Genomic DNA, 21,973 nt, shown 5'->3' on the forward strand with positions numbered 1-21,973 from the left:
TTCACCGGAAGGTCACCATCAGAGACGCTCAGAAGGCGGGCATCCCCGGCGCTGACCGTGGATCAGATCCAGACCCAGGAGGCCCAATCCTGACCCGCCGCCACCGCCGCCAGACGAACGGCACGCCAGCCGCCGCCGACGATCCACCACCACACAGAGCAGGGTACTGCCGGCAGAGGGACAGCACCAGCCCAGACCGAGGACGCCAGATCCAGGCCCGCAGGGCCCAAATCCGCCCGTCCGCCGCCACGGCGACTGCACACCGATGACGGAGAAGTCCGCCACCGCCGCACCGCCCTGCGCCCGCCGCGGTCGTGGTCGGCGACCTCGCCGAGCCCCACGTGGCTCGGGCGAGTCACCCCACCTGGCCGCGTCGTCCAGCGCCGCCACACAACCGGCTGAGAGGGCCACGCCGCCGCCATCCCGGCCGGCCGCGCGGCCTTGCCAGCGGACCGCTCCGGCGGCGGTGCGACTGGAGATTGGAGGGGAGGGAGAGGGCGCGGCGGCTAGGGTTCGGATCAGGAAAACAAGGACCTCTCACCTACTGATCATGAAGCAACACATGTGCGCCGAATAAAGATTGTGCCGTGCCTACTGTCAAATATGATGGCTTTGAAAAGATGTTCATTTTCTCTTGTTGTAATGCAATAGGATAATTCGGGATTAATACAGAGTTTCAGGTAAACGGTGATTTCAGATGAACTTACTAACATTTCTAGAAATCCGAATTACCAGACCTGAAATTTTTAGGTAATCCGAGCGATCACCCCTAGACAACACTCATATAAGTGGGCTTCCATCTAGCAACACTAAGCACCAACTTTGGGCCCAAATGACCTCCAAATGGAGGTGAAAACTGAAAACCCGAGCCAAACTATCCAATTGAACACAATGCCAATTTCACAAGTTCCCATATGGTACAGTTTTTGCCACTGCTGGTCACATGCAGATTGAATTGCGAAACCATATTTTGCCATAGGCTTTGTTTAGTTGGAGTGAAAGTTGAAATTTGGGTAATATAGCATTTTCGTTTTTATTTGATAAATAGTGTTCAATCATGGACTGGCTCAAAACGTTCGTCTCGCGATTTCCAACCAAACTATACAATTAGTTTTTTTTGTCTACATTTAATGCTCCATACACGTATCGCAAGATTTAATGTGACAGGTAATGTAGCACTTTTTAAAACTCTTTTTGGAACTGAATATGGGCATAATTATTGCCACAACTCATATGCCATGATCTCATCGAACGACTGAAACTGATGACAAGGCTGGTTGACTGGTTCGTATCGTTGCTAGTTCGTGAAAAAGTACTGTTGGCTGGTTTATGTGAGAGAAAAATATTATTCCAACTGTAAATTTACGATCGTTTATAACAAGCCACGGTCAAACAAGCAGGCTGAACTAGCCCATTTCAACAACGAAACCCCCATTCCCCTGCCATGGAACATCAACGAACGCGCCACCATTGGAGCAAGCACTGAAGCATCCATAAGCAACTCAATACAGCTCCTCCTCCTTGTGGGTGTGGATGACGCAGTCTGCCTTGGGGTAGGAGATGCAGGTGAGGAGGTACCCCTGGGCCATCTGGCCCTCGTCGAGGAACGACCCCTCCGACTGGTCGACGGCTCGGCGGCGGCTGGCTGGCTCCGTCCCCAACCCAACTGTCACTGGCCGCGGCCGCGGCTGCGACGCCTCTGCTTTGCCCTGGGCTGGTCGGCACACGGCTGTGCTCCTTGAGCGAAAGGTGCGTGGTGGTGTATTATCCATCTCAAAGCCTTGATAGACATCATGGTTCGGGTACACTTGGTGTATTTTCCCCTTGCCCAATCGCAAAGCCTTGATAGACATCAGTGATTCATCTCTCTCTCTCTCTCAAATCAACTTATGGTGTATTATCCAATTGTTTATGCATAAGCCATCTGCAGCGGGTACACATGTGATCTCTTTTAAGTCAATAAATAAAGTTAGTCAATGATATCAGACACTGTTAGCTATTTAATTTTTTTAATCATGGTTCGGTTAGATGCTTTTGTTTGGTTTTGAGACATGGCTGATTATTCAGATTTTATTACATGCATACTTTTGTTGGCGATGCATACTACTATGTCGTTTAGAATACCCCCTCCAGATTGCTTCAAAAGAGGGGAAAAAAAAGATACACCCCAAATTAATCTGGTGATTCTCAATTAGCTGTTCTTATTAATGTTTTTTATTGGTTTAAACAATGAACATGAATTAGCTGCCATCGCAAAGGCGGAAGGTCCATATCTGCCCATCAGTTAAGTTTGTCATTTTCTAACATATATGTTCTTATATTTTTCTCGTGCCGTTGGATCCTTCCGGAACCATTTCTACAGGTTGTTTTTTTTTCTGAAGAAACAATATATCTTTTCTTTACCATTATGATCGGCTATCTTCACGTTGGTGTAGTTTATGCAGCTCAAGGATTTCCAAGATTTGCGTTTGAGCCATCTATAGAGACCAAAATAATAACACTTTTCTTATATAGTTAACATAACTAAAAGCTATCTTATATATACTGCATGTAATAAGTCTATTATTTAAGTTAGTAATATATATTTATTGGAGATCACAACAATAGAGGGAGACTAGAAGAGTCAGACTAGGAGAGCAAGAGTGTGGGAAGGTCGAGAGTCCCCTCCCCAAGCCCATTTCTCTAAAGTATTTGTCCATTTCGTTTCTGGTAGTGTCGGTTTCTATTGTGTAGTTTCCAAGTCGTCATTAAACCCATGACGAGCTTCCTTCATTTGAGAAATAATGCACCATGTCACGCTCTCAGGAAACTCCAAATTCTCTACATGTCTCCATAATCCTTCATCTAAAATATTTTGCTTCTTTCAATGATAACGTTTTCTTAAATTCCGCAGCAACGGGCGGTGAACTCACCTATTTCATACAATATCCCAGGTAGGGGCAGTTACAAACTATAGGTACAATACAATGAATCATTTCTATTCAATCCGGCCTTCACTTTCATAACAATATATTAACACAAGGTACCGCACCCCAGAAAATTCTACACTCCGGATCCAGTCTCGCTGATCTGGCAATTCTGAGTTATATCTGATGTGTGAGCAAAAACTATTACAACATGTAGAGGCTCTGAACAAATACAGGGATTAGTGAATTTCTTTTTGAGAGGTGCTGGTGACAGGTCATGCCAATGACAGAGCAACCAAAGCTATCAACCGCAAAAGGCCGTTTCCAAACCTTCATCTGCAGGGCATGGCAAATTGGAGTGCAACATTGAAGTTCTTCGAAACAATGATGGTCCTCCAGAATCCATGACAGGGCACAAGCATGATCACTATGAGTACAACGTGGACTGTGGTAATATGTAACACAACGTGAACCAAAACTAGATTCACGGGATTCAGTCATTTCACATGGGAAACCAGCAAGCCTGCAGCAAGCAGGAAATAATCTCAGATAAATGGGAACAGAACAGATTGCACGAAAATTTATCCTGGTCAGATTCCAGTTAGATCTCCAACAGATAATCTACAACTTTGCTGATCAAAGTAAAGAGTTCGCTAAACATTAGACAGTAAAAGAATATTAAACACATAAAATGGCATTTCAAGAATCACATAGGCAGTTCACACCAATCTTCTAGCAGTTCTATGTTGTCTTAGGGCCTGTTTGGATCAGCCAAGGGGCTAGGGCTAGTTACTAGTTGGGGCTAAAAATGAGCCCAAATTAGCTGGGGTTGGCTAGCTAGGTGCCTGAGCAACTCTAACAGCTTGGCTAAAATTAGTAGCCAAATTCCATAGTCGTAGCTATTTTGTAAAATAGGGAACTCCTAAAAAAAGAAGAGGACTACAACAGCCTTGCTATTTCTCATCTCCAGATAGCGAGCGCCCGTGGTTGGCTTTTTATGGCAACCGAAAATCAAGGGATAGCTAGCTTCCTATTTTACAAAGGCAGCACATCTGTTGGAGCCTACTTTTTGCTATACAAATTCTAAAATAGCCTCCAAAACAAAAATAGCCAAGCTGTTGGAGTTGCTAATAACTAGTTGAATGCTTGGCTAAAAAATTAACCCACCTATTAGCTCTCCTATTTGGATGCGCTAGGGCTATTTTTAGCTAGCTAACAATTAGCCCTTGGTATCCAAACATGTCCTTAGTCAAAAGAAATAACTAACAGTGTGTTATGAATCATATGCAAAACGAATACTAATGGTATTAAAGAGTTATCAACCCTGGACCTTTCATTTCCAGCAATCCAATTTTCAGGAAAGCTATCAGTTACCACTAACTGATGACAGTATATTTGTGAGGGTCTGAGGGAACATAGAACAGCACGAAAATAAGGGTGTTCTGTTCTTCATTTTTCTTCAGGTCTAAACAATAAACATCTGGCTTAATTTCTTCTGTTAATTTAACCGTTTTGTTCCAAAACAATGTGATCAATCATCATATTTAAATGCTTAAAAAGAACAGATGACCCATGGAAGAAAGAAACTTACAGAGAACAGCAAGTGCAATCAGTACTGCTGTCACTAAACGGATTTGAGGACGATTATGATCTGTAAAATACTCAGATCTACATAATCTCCTCTTAATGACCTCGGGCCAGAAATACATAACCTGCAACAATATAAACATAAAGTTATTATATGTAAATATTAGTGCACAGAAAAAATTACTTGAAAGCGCCAGAAAACTTTTAGCCTAAAATAGATTACAGCATGCAGAGAATCAGAAAATGAAACACGTGATTAAGAAAGAGGAAACTACCCTTCCAGATTGAGGTAAATTGAAAGAAGGTAGCATGTTTCCATTTCTCAAGCTATCCATATCTTCTCCATCCTTCCTCCTCTTCGTAAAGCTTTCACGACCTTGTTTTGCAAACCATAGGTTTCTTATAAAACTACGGTATTGTCTGATTAGTTTGTTTTTGCAAAAAAGCCTCCAACTCATAGAGTCATCAGCATCCAAAACATACATATTCCTATTGTTATGATCTCCTTCACATGCACTCCCCGCTCCTTCCACATCTTTATCTGAATTCCTGTGTTCGTATGTTGTATATTCTTGGGTGGAATGATAGCCATTTACTAAAGGAACATTGTCGAGCTTAAGCTCCACAATTTCATCTGTACCGGTGGAATGATATGCATGGTCATCCTTGCTGGAACCAGAAAGAAAGGATGCCAGCCCATCTCCATCATATTCGCTTGAGTATGAATGTTTTGGAGTTCTACTAGAACCTAGCCTAAGACTCTCCAAGCTTTCTTCCACCTGAGAAATCTGGTCCGCTATAGCTCTAATGAATTGCCTAAATTTTAAGATTGCATTTTCTCTTGACTTTGACTTGTCAGAGAATGCAGCTGCATTCACCTCCCTCTCAAATTGCTCCAGCTGCAAGTTAGAAAGTAAATGCCTTAGAAGAAACAAATGCAAATGTTAGTCTCTAAAATATTGATAAATCATACAAGACTCGGAGTGGTTGGAGGCTATATATGGAAAGCTTGACTGTTTGAACCTGCCATTTGGTAGTTCCAAGAGAAGTAATCACATCTCTCTCGTATTGTATTGGAGCATGAAACTTTGCATCGGAAGTACCATCCTGCATAACTTTCCTTTCATGCAAAAGCAGGCGGTAGACACCCTCCATTCTGTACACCAATCGAAAAGGAGATATCAATACAATCAGCAAGCTGCCGCCCATTACTTATTCTTTGTCGACGTGTTTTACCCTCCGTTGTAGAGAGAGAGGGGGGGGGGGGGGGGGGGGGGGGGGAGAGAGAAACTGGCGTGTGTTCTGTGCTTTGGGTGTTTTTTTTTTTTTGTTCTGGTTTCTGTAGGGGCTCTTTATCCCCTTTACCTCTTCTTAATATAAAGTTACGCAGCAGTACTGCATGTTTAAGAAAAAAACTATTCTTTGTTAAATGTAAGCAAAATCTTTATAGCCTGACATCCACTTATACACTTCGACTACTTAGGGCCAATTTAAGGTTGTAGTGCTGCTACGCTGCAAAACCTAGCTTTTGCGGAAACCTTTACAAATCCCAGAAACAGTTTGCAGTGACAGGTCCTTAAAGAGATGCTTCTGACAAACCACACCATCCAAATCTAGCAAAAAAATAAATACTTTTGAAAAGCCACAGCAATGCAAAGCCTTAGAGCATCTCCAAGAGATTAGCCAAAAAGACTATCCAAATTTACTGATTTAACTACTCTCTAAAATAGATTTGACAAAAATATACAAGAGTACTCCAACAGACTCTGTAAAACAAGAGGCTGGATGGCTAGTGAGGTAGGCTATCCAAAAGTAGAGAGCGAATGAGGTGAGATGGAGAGCTACTAAATTTGGAGAGTCATTTACAGGGTTTGTTGGAGACGTTTTCTTTTAATAATAGCCAAATTTACCTTTAGAAAACGATTTGGCTAATCTCTTGGAGATGCTCATGCAAGATTGAACACAAATACTTGGTGGTGGCATTTAATGAACTGTACCTCAGTACCTCACCAATATTAAAACAACTAAATTGCACATTTCTTCCTAGTTCCTTCTAGAAAAGGCATATACACATTAATTCTAATCTCCCAGAAGGCACCGTATTAACATGAGGAAGCGAAAAAGCCATAGGTCTGTAATTAGAAATTTCCAAATTCTAGTCAGAACAAAATCTTCACAGCTTGTTAACACTGAAATAAGCAAGGGTAAGGCTGCCTAGAAATTCCCTTCCCAAGACCCTACACCTTGCATGGGAGCTTTCAACATTGGAAATGCCCTCTTATCATTAACCAAAGCGGAAACAGTGCCCAGGGGACAGGTGTCCTCGACATCTTGGCCATCCAAGTAGATGGAGTGAAACAGAACCGACTTCCTCACCTCCAATAACCAACGCAAAATGATGGTTCCTGCTCCAGCAGCCAAATCTGCCACTGCTTCCCACCTCCACACAAACCCAACAAGATGTGATGCCCCCGCCCTGCCAGCCTTCATTATCTCTCGCAGGTCTTGCTACTGGATCTGCCGCTGCTTCCTGCTTCCACACGAGCCGAGCCACGCATGGTGCTGCCACCCAGGCACCGCCTGTCAGTTTGTCTTGAGCCTCCTATGGCTGGCAGCATACCCTCCGCCTCGCCGACTGCTGCCGCCATGTCTGCACCATCATCACTGACCAGCCTCCCCCCCCTACTGAGAATTGTATACTCTAAACCCCAAACCACCATTAGAACGAATCTTTGACAATCCAAGGTGCATCAGGATGCGCATCCTCATGGGAGCCAAATAATTATTGTTCATTAACACTGAGAAAGCACTATTCATTTTCTGCAGCCTTTGGGGACACAAGTAAATGTCCCACTGGTAGAAAAGCTAGTTTAGTTAAAACATAAGTTATGGCCGGACAAATAGAGTAAAAGCGACGGTCAAAATAAGCTGGTTTGATCCAGCTTCTGCTTTTTAGTACGAACGAGGGTGGTCAGAATAAGTGTGGCCGAAATAAGCTGCAAAAAAGCATCTCGTTTGGCTGTTGATTTCAGCTTATTTTGGCCGTAAGCAGCTTATAAGCTGTACCAAACAGTCCCAATACTTGTAACCAAGTAACCAACTAAAATTATGTGTACCCATCGGATACAGATGAATAGAACAGGCCCGATACAGATGAATAGAACAGATTCGTGCCACCAGAAAGGCATGCCTCAGATATACAACCACGATCTTCTCCCTGGAGGCTCCACCTCAGTCGTGACAGTGCTTGAATGCCTCTCGGCCACTTTTTATATAGAAACAGACTGTCAAACTCATGTTCTCATAATTTCGCCATCATTTGTCATGAAGAGCAAAGGTAACCGAAGGATCTCCGACGTTCATACTCACCTACTATTCTAGTCCTAGAGGTCTAAAATTCTAATTCGCAAATAATTTAGACAAACAGAAGAAACCACACAGACAGATTCTGGGGCTCCAGAATGGGTCCAGTTCCAGAACAGGCAATGAATTTTCCTAAACGGCCACGAATCTCACGAGGCAAGAACTACCAACCTAGCGTGCAACTCCGGCGCCAGGCAGCAAGCAGATCAAGGAAGAAGCAGGCAGCAGGGCGAGCGGAGGCCGTACCTGTCGGCAGAGTCCTGCACGCACTCGGCGGCGGGGAAGAGCGGATCCGACTCCCACCGCCCGAAGCCCTCCGCCATGGGGCGGGATCCGGTCCGTCCCGCCGACGAACTGACTCCAAACGGCCAGGAGGGAGGGACGAGGGACGAGGCGCGCTGCGAGACAGCGCGCGAAGGCGAATTCGTGCGTTGGCGTTGCGGCTCTGGAGCTCGTTTTTGGAGGCGAAATTCGTTTGGTTGGTGTCGCCAGTCGCTTGTTGCGGTTCCGTTGCGCTCCCCGTTGCGCTCCGACTCCGTCGGTCTGGCTCCTCCTTTTTCAGTTTTTCCTCTTCCGGGTTGGTGCTTCACTAACAGCCAGGTTGTCTTTCTGGTTGAGAATTTTTTTTAACATTTTTTTTAAAACTATCTTTTTAATATGACACTGTTTATTTTTTTCTTCAAAGCTAATCCTTTTAGTCGCGTCTATTCGCATGACGCGGCGAAATTGCGTTGCCGCACCATGCATGGGGGCGTAGTAGGAGCGATGACGTGGCCGCGACCAGGACCGCTGAACGCTGAGGTGGCCGGGTGTGCCGCGTCGCGGATCTGAGCGCGGCACTGACACGCCATAAAGAATGGCGCGGCGAGGCAAAGCTAGGCATGGTCGGAGCATAGGCTTGTCCGCATGGCCTCGTCATGGCATCTAGGCCTGCTCATTGTAGCGGTGACGCTGACGGAGCATGCGATGCCTTCCAGCTACGTGTCCGATGGACGATGGAGAGAATTAATTAAAGAAGCCTTCGACCATCAATGGATAATGGATTTTTCTTCCTTCCCTAAGAATCACCAACAATGCAACCGTTACAGTCCAGTCCAGTCCACCACGGACTCCCTCCCTCCCCGCGTCTCCCAGAGGAGAGAATGGCCTGGCAGGTGACGTGGCAGAGTTCCCGCAAATCAGGTCATGTCGGTTTTGTTTCAAAGTTAGTCCACGTGTCTGCTTTTCTATCGATCGACCTCTACTGGAGTACGTATTTGTCGATGTTTTACCACCGATAGCCTGCCACGGGGTACCCGGGACAGTTGTTCGGGCTTCGACGAATAGTGGAACTCGGCGGTTACACAAAGAGACTCACGATTTATACTGGTTCAGGCCCTCGACTTGGTCGAGTAATAACCTTACGTCCAGTTTGGCGTTAGCCTGTTTGCGTCGTGTTGCTTTGAGTATTGGGTATGTTCAGTCGTTTACAAGGGATATCCTTACCAGCCCTTTATAGTCCAGGTGCTGAGAGGAGTTGTTTGTGTTCTACTCAGATACAAGGTCAGAGTTCTAAGTTATGCTTCGGGCGTCTTTCCTTGTATAGTCCGAATTGGAGTTTTGGTCTTGCACGTTGCTTTGCTCCATGTTCTTCTTGACGATTGGGCTGTGGGCCTTGTTACCAAGGTCCACTTCCCTATAGTACGGTCTATGGGGGGCCCGTAGGGTTCCCCATCGACAAGCCCCCGAGCATTTCATGATTGAGCTTCAAGGGCCGAGTTGTTGTAGACTTGATCCGAGTTCTTCTTGAAGTGAAATCTTGAGATGGTCTTCTTTGATTCTTCTTCTGACTAATGTGCACTTTTGCTGAAAAAAGTGCACTCAGTGTGTGCAGCCCCCGAGCCTCAGCTGTTTGGCACAAAAAGCAAGAGGGTCTTGATGTCCTCCGAGTTCTTTTCCATTGAGTGCAGCGAGTGCAATTTTTACAAAAAATTGCACTCATTGAGTGTAGCCCCCGAGCCTCTTGTTTTTGGTAAAAAAAACTAGAGGGTCAAAAAATTAAAAATCTACTTTTCTGTGGTGGGTACTTGCAGCCCCCGAGCCTTCTCCGGGTTCTTCTCTGTTGAGAAGAAGCCGGTAGAAGGTTCTTGATTTGTACTCCTTTGGTCCTTGTCGTTTGCTGGTCTTGGTTTGAAGGTAACTATATCAGTGTGCTTGTCTAGAACGTGGTTGTCTCCCTGTTCATAACCCAGGATTTGCTTCATCCTCTGTAGTTGTGATGTATCTAGGTTGTGTTTATTCTGCTAGTTATATCGAATCTTGGTATGGAGGGTTGCAACCTCTAATTCCACTAGGTTCTTTGCTGCCACTCTAGAATGATCTCCTTTGCTTTCTTTTTTGAATTTATCAAATCTTGTACTCCATTGTAATCTCAATGTTCTTCGAGTGAAAGAAATAATGAATAAGATGGTTTCTGCTGTAGGCCGAGTTGTCTATTACTGTATCCGAGTTCTTCTCTATATCTGCATGCTTTGGCTGTAGTGTAGTATTGTTGCCGACTTGTTGTATCCTTTTTCTGCGTTGCTTCCTTGTGAACGGTTTTGGCATCTAACCATTGAGATCTAAATGGACCGTTGCTTTCTTTTTCCGTTGTGCATGTCATTGATTGCGGAACGGTAATTTTTGGTGATCATTTTCACTTGGGTCGCGTGGGCCGTGTATTTTTTCCCTTTATAAAAATGACTGCCCTGTTACTATTGCTCCACTTGCCTTTGCGGTGAAAAATTCCTCAATCCTCGTTGCTGAGAAAACCCTAGCATTGCATCCGCCGCCTCAAATCTCTTGCTGCTGCTGCTACTGCATCTGGCCCTTGCTTTCGATTGATGGTGAAGAAGAACAAGGGCAAGGGTGAGTTTGTTGACGAGGAGAAAACTCTTAAGCAAATTGACAATCCTGAGTTCATGGCCATGAGACGGATGCAAAAGCAGTTCCCGAAACCGATGACGCAGGAGGCGGAGCTAGACTTGCTAGTTGCCCACGGGCTCATCCAGGAGAAATTTCTTTCTAATTTCTCTTCCCCTGGTGAGCATTTGATTCTGTCACCTTCTCCTGATCAGTCTATTCTTTTTGTTCCTTTTGTGCGGGCGGGGCTCTGTTATCCCCCATCTGACTTCTTGTTAGAGTTTTTTTGGATCTTATCAGATTCAAGTTCATCATCTTACCCCAAACGAGGTTCTTTTTCTATCTGCCTTCACACATTTTTGTGAAGTTTTTCTTGGAATTCCACCTTGTCTTCTTCTTTTCCGCTACTTCTTTTGTATGTGGCTCTCTGATTCTAAGAATCCTCCCCTCTTTGGTTGCTGCCTTATTCAAACCCGTCAAGGGGTGACTTTTCCTTCTCTTACTCTTTCTGATTCTGTTAAAGATTGGGCTGAAAAATGGTTTTATGTCCCAAAGCCAGCTCCTTCTTTTTCTTCTGATCTTTCTGTGACTCCGAGTGCTTTACCTATTTGGAAGGATAAGCTTTCTGCTGCTGAAACTACTACTCTCAAGCATGTACTCGCTCGAGTTAAGGTTTTGTAGCAGTTGAGCTTAACTGGTAACTGCATAGTTGCTAGTTTTTTTGCATCACCGGGTGCAGCCTCTTATGCAGAGGGTGCACTTTGGTTTTGAGTACACTGGTTCCCCAGATCCTTCTCGGCTTATTCTGGACACCGAGTTGTCTGAAGAAATCGTCCTTGAACGGTTGGGGCAAATTCTTAGTGGTGTCTCGGTGATGCCTGCCCGTGTGGATGAGTATGATGCTGCTCATCCTCCTCCTGAGGTATGTGTATGCCTTCCCGAGTTCTTTTGTATTGGGTCTTTTTGATCTTATACTGATTTTGTCTCTTTTATGCAGGACTATGGCCGGGCTTTTAAGCTCGTTGTCCCTACTGCTGCTGATGATGATGTGGCCGAGGAGGAGGCTGAAGAAGATGAAGATGATGTTGTCGCTGCTGCTAGCAATGTGGTTGAAACCGTTGTTTTAGGGCCGGGTTCTTCTTCTGCCAGGTTGTCTATTGGCTTATTTGAAGGTCAACACTCCTATGTTGAGTATGTTCCTGATCCTCGGACTGCTTGATATATCCTGTTATCTAGGAAGCGGCGGACTGAGGCTGCTTCTAAGTAGTCTTTGCCCAAGAGGCGATGTTCAGCTCATCAACACCCTCCAACAGGTAATATTCTCGTAGGTGAGCTTGCGCTGAGCCTTTCCCAAGTTGTTTTCCTGGCTTTGTCTTGATTTGACCTGCTTTTGTGTATTCATCTGAGTTCTTCTTGTCTTCTGATAGATGGTCAGTCTATCGCTGTTGATGAGGAGGTGACTGATGATGAAGTCCCCCTTAATCTTTGTTCGTAAGTTTTTACTTCTTGAGTGCCCTTGTATTTTGTAAGATTTGCTCTGACTGAGTTCTTTTTTCTGTAGTCGTGCACGGGCTCCTTGTGTCCCAAATGTAACAATTGCTTCTACTTCTGTCCCGGAGGCCATCCCAATCCCCTCCTTTGAGGTGGTTGAGGATGATTTGTTTTCCGTGCCACTTCCCGACTTCATTTTCTCGGAGGTGGCTGGTGATTTTAAGAAGGTCATCAAGTAAGTTTTTCTCCTGGTTGTTCTGATTTTGATATCTTATTCTGTTTTTGATAGACCCGAGTTCTTTTTATTGTAGGCCTTCTGAGGATGCCTTGTCTTCTCTGGCCCTTGGGGCTAAAAAAGCTTTACAAGAATCTACTATTGGTGAGCTCTTGTTCTTCCTTGCCTTTCTGTCTCTTGTATAATTTATGTATTCTATATCTTTGTAGACTTATAATTCTGCTTTTTGTAGGTTCTCCTCCTTGTGTTGCTCCTCTTGAGCCACATGTTGAGGAACAGAATGTTGGGGCCCTGGTGTCCTCTCAGACGGAGCACCGGGTTATGGATAGTCCCTCGGGCATTTTTGCTGCTGCTCGTTTACCACTTGGGTCATCTCTGTTGTACTCCCTCGAGGCTACTGCTTGAGTTGATGCGGCAGTGGATGAGGGTTCTGATAACTACCCTCCCCCTGCTTCTACTGCTAATGCTGACCGGCCGTCAGCATCTAGGCCGAGTACTCTTCTGCTAACTCGTTCAGGAGAGGAAATGGCTCAGCTTGGCCGAGTTGAGCGGTTGGCCAAGTTGGCTTCTTCTTGGGAAACCTTTTCCGGTGCTTATGGCGCTAAGCTTAAGGTATCCGAGTTCTTTTTTGACTTTCGATATTGGTTTCTTCTGCTTCTGTCTCACATATTTTTGTTTTGCAGTCTTTACTTCAAGATCAGGATGTCTTATTCGGTCCTTATGAGGCACAATTTATTGCCATTGCTGAGGCTAATTTGAAAAGAAAGGAAGATGAGCTGGCTCAGGCTAAAGTTGTCCTGACTTATGAGAAGGAGCAGCGTGCTCTGACGGAGGCCGCCCTTAATGCCAAGGTGCTTGATGCTGAGAAGGCGCGTGATACCGCTCAGGCTGAGAATTCTGACTTGAAGGAGAGGCTGGCTGGTAAGTTAATCTTTTGTTGATCGATTGCTTTTCCTTAGTTTTGCTCTTTTTTCTTTTCTGAGTTGTTGATTTGCTTTCTTTCAGCTCTTGCTCGTGAAAAAGAAAACTGGTTGAAAGATAGGGAGGTGATGACTGACACCCTCCGTACTTCACAAAATCAGGCTGAGTCTATAAGTACCCTTGTTGATTTAAAACTGAAAGAAACCCAAGATATTCTTGCTCAGGCAAAATTGATACGATCTGGCGCTAACTGAGATCTTGTTCAGGCCATAAAATCTGTTCGAGATCTGCAGGCGAAGTTGAAGGCTACCCATGAGCAATTCTGGGCTCTTTATGCTGCAGTTGCTCCAATCATTGCTTCAGTCTGTCGGCAAGAAGACAGAGATCTGGGCCTTGGAGGCATAATACCGGTGCTTTCTTCCCGGTTTTATGATTTTGTAAGGGGTGGCTTTCACCGATGCATCAACAATGTGGTTTCATATGTCCGGGTTGTTGCTCCTGATGCCCCTCTTGAGCGGATTACTAAAGCTTTTGTAACGGCTGAGTTTTCAAGACAGTGGGAGGAGGCCAAAGTAGAGCTTAGTGGTCTATCAGACCAAATCTTGGAACAGGTGAATGTGCTTCCTGCTGTGTCTCTAGCTCCTTAGACATTTTGTGTAATGAACTTGTGGTTTCTTGTAATATATACTTGTTTCTGTGAATATGATCAGGCTTTGCCCTGCTTTTGAATCTGTCTTTGACTGCTATGAGCAGGCTTTGACCTATCTTTCTTTTACTGCATTTGTGTAATTTCTGAGTAGTCCTTCCACTTTGTGTGACTGGTTTTGTCGCTCTTCGGATAACAATAATCGACTGCATGTTGATATCTGGTTTGTAGAGTTGTTTTTTGCCACCCTTTTGGGCGTGGGATTTGATCATACTGCTTTCTTAAGTAGACAGCCATCCTTGTAGGGTTGTTTCCTGCCGCTTTTGGGGCGAGTTGGTCGGCCATTCTTGCTAGATTGTATAATTGTTTCGGCTGCTCTTGGGCCAAGGCAGTTGGTCATGCTGTTCTTGGAATATGTAGCCAAGTTGACTTTGATCATGCTGCTTATTGGGCGAAGTTTGTCGATCGTACCGCTCTTGGGGTAGGCGACCGAGTTGTAAATTTGTAGATGCCGCTTGCTGGGCGAAGTAGTCGATCGTATCGCTCTTGAGGTAGGCAACCGAGTTGTTGTAGTGATTGTGCTGCTCTTTGGGCGAAGTAGTCGATTGTACCGCTCTTGGGGTAGGCGACCGAGTTGTTGGAGTGATTGAATCGCTCTTGGGGTGAAGTAGTCGATTGATTAAGTTGTAGAGTTGACTGCGCTTGTTCTTTGTGTGGAGTGCTTGATTATACTGCTCTTGGGGTCAGCGACCAAGTTGTTGGAGTGCTTGTGCCGCTCCTTTGGCGAAGTAGTCGATCGTACCGCTCTTGGGGTAGGTGACCGAGTTGTTGGAGTGCTTGTGCTGCTCCTTGGGCAAGGTGGTCGATAGTACCGCTCTTGGGGTAGGTGATCGGGTTGTTGGAGTGTTTGTGCCCCTCCTTGGGTGAAGTAGTTGATTGGCAATCGAGTTGTTGGAGTGCTTGTGCCACTCCTTTGGCGAAGTAGTCGATCGTACCGCTCTTGGGGTAGGTGACCGAGTTGTTGGAGTGCTTGTGCCACTCCTTTGGTGAAGTAGTCGATTGTACCGCTCTTGGGGTAGGTGACCGGGTTGTTGGAGTGCTTGTGCCGCTCCTTGGGCGAAGTAGTCGATTGTACCGCTCTTGGGGTAGGCAACCGAGTTGTTTTTGTAGATAGCGCCGCTTGTTGGGCATAGTAAACGATCGTACTAGCTCATGGGGTAAGCGATCGGACCCGTATAGCATAACCGTTTCTGGGTTGGCTGTTTGCAGGGTAAGTAAGCAATCGTACCAGCTCTTGGGGTAAGCAATTGCGCCCGTTTAGCAACAACCATTTCTGGGTTGAGCTGTCTGCAGGGCTGCCCCCTTTTCCCCAACCTGATTACAGGTTGGTTCTGTCCGTTGGACAGGGCTGTCAGTCGTACCATCTCTTTTTATGGTAGAGTGACAAATGCTAGCTTGGGTCTCCTTACCCAAGAAGCTATTTGGCCATTGGCCGTCAGTCAAACTATCTCCATATGGTTGAGTGACAAGATTGCCCGTGTAGCGCAACCATTTCCGGGTTGGCTGTTAACAGAGAAGCCCCTTTTTCCCCAACCTGATTACGAGTTGGTTCTGTCCGTTGGACAGGGCTCATATTTGAAGTCATTCTTCTTGAAGAATTTATGCTTTATTTCTCTTGAAGCTTGAGTACAATATGTTGTACTAATTGTAGAATCTTTTGAGTTGGCTGATATGCCAAGTATTCTTCACTGGTATTTCATCTGGAGTCATCAACTCGTATGTGCCGGGTCCTGTTGCGTTTTTTATGATGAAGGGTCCTTCCCATGGACTGAGTAGTTTGTGTCATTCATCTTTCTTCTGGATTAGTCATAATACTGAGTCCACTGGCTTTAGTGATCAGGGCTAAGTACTTTTGTCATAATGTCTTTGTAGTCCTTGCTGATATCTTGCATTTTGGATTATTGCACTGTCTCTTATTTCTTCTATTGAATCAATTTCTAACCGCCTTGTTTCTTCGGCTTCGCCTTCTTTGTATTGTTCTATTCTTAGAGATAGCCATATCAAGTCGGCTGGTAGTACTGCTTCTGATCCGTAGACCAGAAAGAAAGGTGAGTAGCCGATAGCTCTGCTGATCTAGGTTCTTAAACCCCATACTACTTTTGGTAGTTCGTCGATCCATTTTCCACCATAATCTTTCAAATCTTCATATAATCTTGGTTTTAAGCCTTGTAATATGAGTCCATTTGCTCTTTTGACTTGTCCATTGGCCTGTGGGTGTGCTACTAATGCAAAGTCGATTTCTACCCCATAATCTTTTGCCCAGTATTGAAATTCTCTTGCTGTAAATGATGAACCGAGATCCGTGATTATTCTATTGGGCATGCCGAACCTATGCATGATGTCTTGTATGAATTCCACTGCCTTTTCTGCACTGTATTTGACCAAAGGTTTATATTCAATCCACTTTGTAAATTCGATTGCCACAAATATGTATTCGAAGCCTCCTTTTGCTTTTTTGAGTGGTCCTACTTGATCCAGCCCCCAGCATGAGAACGGCCAAGCTAGTGGTATGCATATCAAATTATGAGCGGGCACATGTGATTATCTGGCAAACATTTGGCAATTTTTGCATGTTTTGACGAGTTCTTCTACATCTTTGAGTGCTGTTGGCCAATAGAACCCGGTTCTGAATGCTTTGCCGACCAGTGTCCTAGAGGCTGCATGATTTCTACAACATGCTGAGTGGATTTCATCCAAGATTTCCTTTCCTTTATCTGTTGGAACACATTTAAGTAGTACTCCAGATGATGATGCTCTTTTGTATAGTTTGTCTCCCACCAGAACATAGTTTTTGCCTCTTCGTATAACCCCGGTTGCTTCTGCTTTGTCTTCGGGTAGTTTCTTCTCTTTGATAAAATTAATGTATGTTTGTCTCCAATCATTTTGTATGACCATGATCTGTCTTGATTGGCCTGGTTCTTCTGCTTGATCTATTTCCATTGGATCTGTTGTCTCCTTCTCCTTTTCTGTGTTCCCGGGTTGTTTGATAGATGGGTCTGTGAGTTCTTCTACAAATATACCAGGTGGTACTTTTGCTCTATCTGATCCCAGTTTGGCTAGCACATCTGCTGCAATATTGGAATCCCTTAGTACATGATGGATTTCGAGCCCTTGGAAAATTTTCTCCAATTTTCTGACTTCTGCATAGTATGCATCCATATTGTCTTTTGTACAATCCCAATCCTTGTTGACTTGATTGATTACTATAGCTGAATCATCGTAGACAAGTAGCCTTTTGATCCTAAGTGAGCTTGCAACTCTTAGACCATGTATTAACGCTTCATATTCTGCTTCATTGTTAGTTGCCTACCAAAGTATTTGTAGCACATACTTTAACTATCTTCCTTCTGGTGATATGAATAGAACTCCTGCTTTGGCTCCTCCTAACTTTAGGGAACCGTCAAAATACATTTTCCAATGATCAAGTATTGGTTCAGGTTCTTTTTGACTGATTTCTGTCCATTCAACAATGAAGTCGGATAATGCTTGAGATTTGATTGCTGTTCTTGGTTTGAAGTCTAGGTTGAGAGCACCGAGTTCTTCTGCCCATTTTGATATCCGACCTGTTGTATCTTTGTTGCGTAGAATGTCTTGAAGTGGAAAATTGATTACCACTGTAATCTTGTGTTCATGGAAATAATGTCCCAGCTTTCTTGATGATATCAACACTGCATAAAGTAGTTTTTGCACGTGTGGGTATCTCACTTTTGATTCTGTTAGTACTTCGCTTATGTAATAGACTGGTCTCTACACTTTGTAAGCATGTCCGGGTTCTTCTCTCTCAACCACAATTGCTGTGCTGACAACGTTCTTGGTTGCTGTAATATATAGCATCATGTCCTCTTTGCCTTTTGGTGGTGTCATTACTGGTGATGGTGCCAGGTATTCTTTTAACTTTTGGAATGCTTCTTCTGCCTCTTCTATCCATTCAAAATTTTCTGCCTTTTTCAATAATTTGAAAAAAGGTAGCCCTTTTTCTTCTAGCCGGGAGATGAATCTGTTGAGTGCTGCCATGCATCTTGTAAGCTTCTGTATGTCTTTAACTTTCTTTGGAGGTTTCATATCCATGATGGCTTTAACCTTGCTTTAATTCCTTGGTTGCTGACTAGAAATCCAAGTAGTTGTCCTGATGGGACCCCAAAAACACACTTTGTGGGATTTAGCTTCCACTGCCATGCTTTTAGATTCTTAAAAGTCTCCTTGAGGTCTTCTATCAATGATCTGGGTTCTTTTGTCTTGATTACCACATCGTCAATGTATACTTCTGCGTTCCTTCCGACTTGATTCCCTAAACAAGTTTGAATTGCTCTTTGATATGTTGCTCCTGCATTCTTTAGCCCAAAAGGCATTGATTTGTAGCAATATGCCTCAAATGGTGTAATGAACGATGTCTTGCTTTGGTCTTCTTCTCTTAGCGATATTTGATGATAGCCTGAATAGCAATCCAGAAAGGATAATAGAGCTGATCCTACTGTTGAGTCGATGATTTGATCAATCCTTGGTGGAACATATGGATCTTTTGAGCAATGTTTGTTGAGGTCTATGTAGTCAATGCACATGCGCCATTCTTTTGAATTCTTCTTCTCAACTAGGACCGGGTTGGCAAGCCAATCCGAGTTGATTATTTCTTTGATGAATCCCGCTGCCATGAGCTTGGTGATCTCTTTTTTGATTGCTGCTTTTATGTCTAGAGCGAATCTTCGTAGCTTCTGCTTAACGGATTTGGACCCTTTGTTCACATCAATTATGTGCTCAGCCAACTTTCTTGGGACCCCTGGCATGTCGGCCAACTTCCAAGCGAAGATATCTTTGTTGTCCTAAAGAAAGTTGGTGAGCGCGAGTTCCTATTTGGGATCAAGATTTGCACTGATGATTGCCGTCTTCTCTGGGTCACCAGTCAACAAGTCAATAGTCTTGGTAGCGGCTTCTTTCGATGGTGCAAAGTTGCTTGGCTTCTTAGCCGGTATTTGAATCTCATCCGGGTTCATTTCGTTGGCTAGTATTGCAATCTCCTTTCCTTCCTTTATGTCTTGTAATCTTTCGGATATTTGTACTGCTTGTACATCGCAATCATGTGCTTTCTTTAGATCTCCTTTCAATGATAATACACCCTTTGTTGTTGGCATCTTGAGTAGTAGGTATGGATAGTGTGGCACTACCATGTATTTTGTTAAAGCTGGTCTCCCAAGTATTGCGTGGTAGCATGATTCAAAGTCTGCAACTTCGAATTTGATGAATTCCGTCCGGTATTTGTCTAATGTGCCAAAGGTGACTAGTAGGGTTATCTGTCCGAGTGGCATAGCTGCTCTGTCGGGTACTATTCCATAGAATGGTGTGCTTGTTGGTGTCATTAGTCCTTCACAATCCAAATTCATCCTTTTGAGAGTATCTGCAAAAATTATGTTGAGCCCGGCTCCTCCGTCGATGAGTACTTTAGTTACTGCCACTCCTACGATAGTTGGACCTAATACCAGCGGGTAGCATCTTGTGTTTGCTGCACTGGTCTATTGGTCTTCTCTTGTGAAGTGGATGGGGTACTCTGACCAATCTAGATATCTTGGGGTGGCTGGTTCAGCTGCCATGATGGCTCTGTGTGCTAGTTTTTCTTGCCTTTTGCTTCGTGTGTTAGGAACACCTGAAAATATAACTGCTAATTAGCGTTTGGGTTCTTGATAATCTCCTTCAGCTTTCTTTTCCTCCTTGGATTCTTCTTGCTTTTGCTCCGAGTTGTTTTGATTCATGTTTTCTCTCTTCATAAATTGCTGCTGAAAAGTACTGCATTCAACTAACTTGTGTCTAGTTCCTGGGTGTATGTGACATGACATGTTCTCTATGTTTTTTGGTGCTCTTCCTTGGTAGTTGTTGCTCCGATAGTTGCTATTACTATTGTACCCGCTGTTGTTACTATTGTTGTTATTGTTGTAGTTGCCATTGTAATTGCCACCATTGCTGTTGTCATTGTATCTTCTCTTGTTGTCTGTGGTTGCCACCATGTTGTCCTGCCTCGACCTTTTGTCTTGCTGTCTGTAATCAGGTCTTCTATTTTCTAGGTTGTCCCTAGCAAACCGATGCCGGGTTCTTTCTTTTGATGAAATCAGCTTTTCAACAACCCTCTTGGAATCTTCATTTGTTCTTGGGTTCTCATTGAAATAGTCTTTCTATTGCCAGTTTGCTAAGATTCCTTCCGCAAAGGCTTCTATCACTTCTCTGTCGGTAATGTCGTGGACTTGAGCCCTGAATTCTCTGAATCTTCTATAGTATTCCCTTAGACTTTCTCCTCTCCTTTGCCTTACTCCTTTCAACTCGGCTACGGTCATTGGATGGGTAATAATGCCTGCAAAGTTATTGCAGAAAGCCTCTTGCAAGTCTTCCCAATATCTTATTGATCTTGGCCTCAATTTGTTAAACCATTATAGTGGCATTGCTTCGAGGGCCATTGGGAAAAATAGAGCCTTGATGTCATCATCTCCTCCGGCTAACTCAATAGATTGGGAATAAACTCTTAGCCATTGTCTTGGTTCTACTTTGCCATCGTACTTGGAATGATTTGCTGGTTTAAATTTGTGTGGTAGCTTCAATGTTTGTAATCTTCCTGCGAAACAAGGGAATCTGTCGTATGGTTCCGTTCTTCCATAGTCTAGCGATCTTGCTCTTCTGTAATAAGACATGTCTTCTTTTAACTCGGACTCTTCGTAGTCATCTTCTTTGTCAAATCTTCTTGATATTTCTTGGTAGTGTTGGCTCAATTCTGGTTTGCCTCTTTCTTGTTGCTTTGAGTAATGTTCCTGCCTTCCATTAACATCAGCACTCTCTACTGGTCCTAGCCTTGAAAACTTGATTTTTTGGGTGGTTGCTCTCCTTGTGGCTCCTGTGGAACTTCTTCGCCGGGTTGTTTTTCTGATCCCTCGACTTCTTTCTTCTGATCTTCCTTTGTTTTTCCGTTATTCGTGAGGGTGTGCAATTCCTTTGTTAATTCTTCAATTCTTTCCCTTTTTGTACTTTTTGCGGCTTCTCTTTCCACCATTTTTCTGTTGTATTCCGTTAGTTTCTCCTTGTACTTATTCTAGATTTGCTTCCTTTGTTTAGCCCTGTTCCTTTTTCCAGCCTTCAATTTATTCTTCTTTAGTCTTGCTAGCCTTTGCTCATCATTTTCGTTGTTGTCGCTTTTCTCATCCGGCGAGATGTTGCCTTTTGATTCATCTAAAGATTTTATTTCTGGTATCTATGGTGGTTCCAAAGGTTGTTCTAACTGCTCTACCATGTATACAGTGTACTTCTTTCGAGCTCTTCTTGTACGGTACTTCATCCTTCGTTTGGTTGAGCTGTCGATAGTTTCTGAGCTGGATCCGAGTTCTTTTCCCTCTTGATAAGGTAGTTCTTCAGTTTATGTGCTAGTCTGGGCTTTGCTTGAGGTGAAAGAATCCGACCAATGCACTACACAGTCTTGTGGGGTAACTGTCATGATCATCCCTTCTTGTGCTCCCTCCAGGAGTATTTTTCTTGCTGAGTTCATCTTGTCTTGGGTAAAGTGTTGGTAGATTGATGCCGTGTTGTATAGTCCGTACATTCCCGAGTTCTTTTTGGAGTCGTACGGGTTGTATTCCTTCACGATTGTTGTTGCGTCTCCGAGTCTAATTAGGCTTGGCTCTTTTGCTGTGAAGATTGTCTTGGAGTCGGGTTGTATCTCTTTCTCAGAGTCGGTTTCGTATCCGCTTTCTTCTTCATTCCGAGTTGGATCCGAAGTTGAAAGTTTCATCATCTTCTTGGCGAGTTCATATTCAACTTTGTCGTCGAGTTCTTTTTCTTCTCGGAGACGGGTACGTAGTTTGCCGTCGCTGTCAGCCTCACAGATCCAGGCTCCGAAGACGAAGGTTGTTCCCGCCG

General features: G+C 44.2%; 1 protein-coding gene across 1 annotated transcript; it reads right to left on the bottom strand.

Moving 5' to 3' along the window:
* Positions 1-2,868: 2,868 nt before the first annotated feature.
* Positions 2,869-8,411, bottom strand: LOC136516265 (uncharacterized). The gene is made up of 5 exons (XM_066509622.1): positions 8,103-8,411; positions 5,517-5,649; positions 4,769-5,392; positions 4,498-4,618; positions 2,869-3,429 (listed from the first exon to the last, which is right to left on the bottom strand). The coding sequence occupies exons 1-5, from the start codon at positions 8,177-8,179 to the stop codon at positions 3,404-3,406; spliced, it is 981 nt and encodes a 326-aa protein (XP_066365719.1). The 5' UTR covers positions 8,180-8,411; the 3' UTR covers positions 2,869-3,403.
* Between the last annotated feature and the right edge of the window lie 13,562 nt (positions 8,412-21,973).

The sequence above is a fragment of the Miscanthus floridulus genome, chromosome 17 (genome assembly GCF_019320115.1).
Source record: "Miscanthus floridulus cultivar M001 chromosome 17, ASM1932011v1, whole genome shotgun sequence".
Taxonomy (NCBI): Eukaryota; Viridiplantae; Streptophyta; class Magnoliopsida; order Poales; family Poaceae; genus Miscanthus; species Miscanthus floridulus.

Excerpts from the sequence above, each read along its gene's own strand:
- LOC136516265 (XM_066509622.1), bottom strand. The coding sequence starts at position 8,179 with ATGGCGGAGGGCTTCGGGCGGTGGGAGTCGGATCCGCTCTTCCCCGCC. Across the intron at positions 5,393-5,516 it reads TTGGAACTACCAAATGGCAG|CTGGAGCAATTTGAGAGGGA; the intron begins GTTCAAACAGTC and ends TCTAACTTGCAG. Across the intron at positions 3,430-4,497 it reads GATTGCACTTGCTGTTCTCT|GCTTGCTGGTTTCCCATGTG; the intron begins GTAAGTTTCTTT and ends TGCTTGCTGCAG.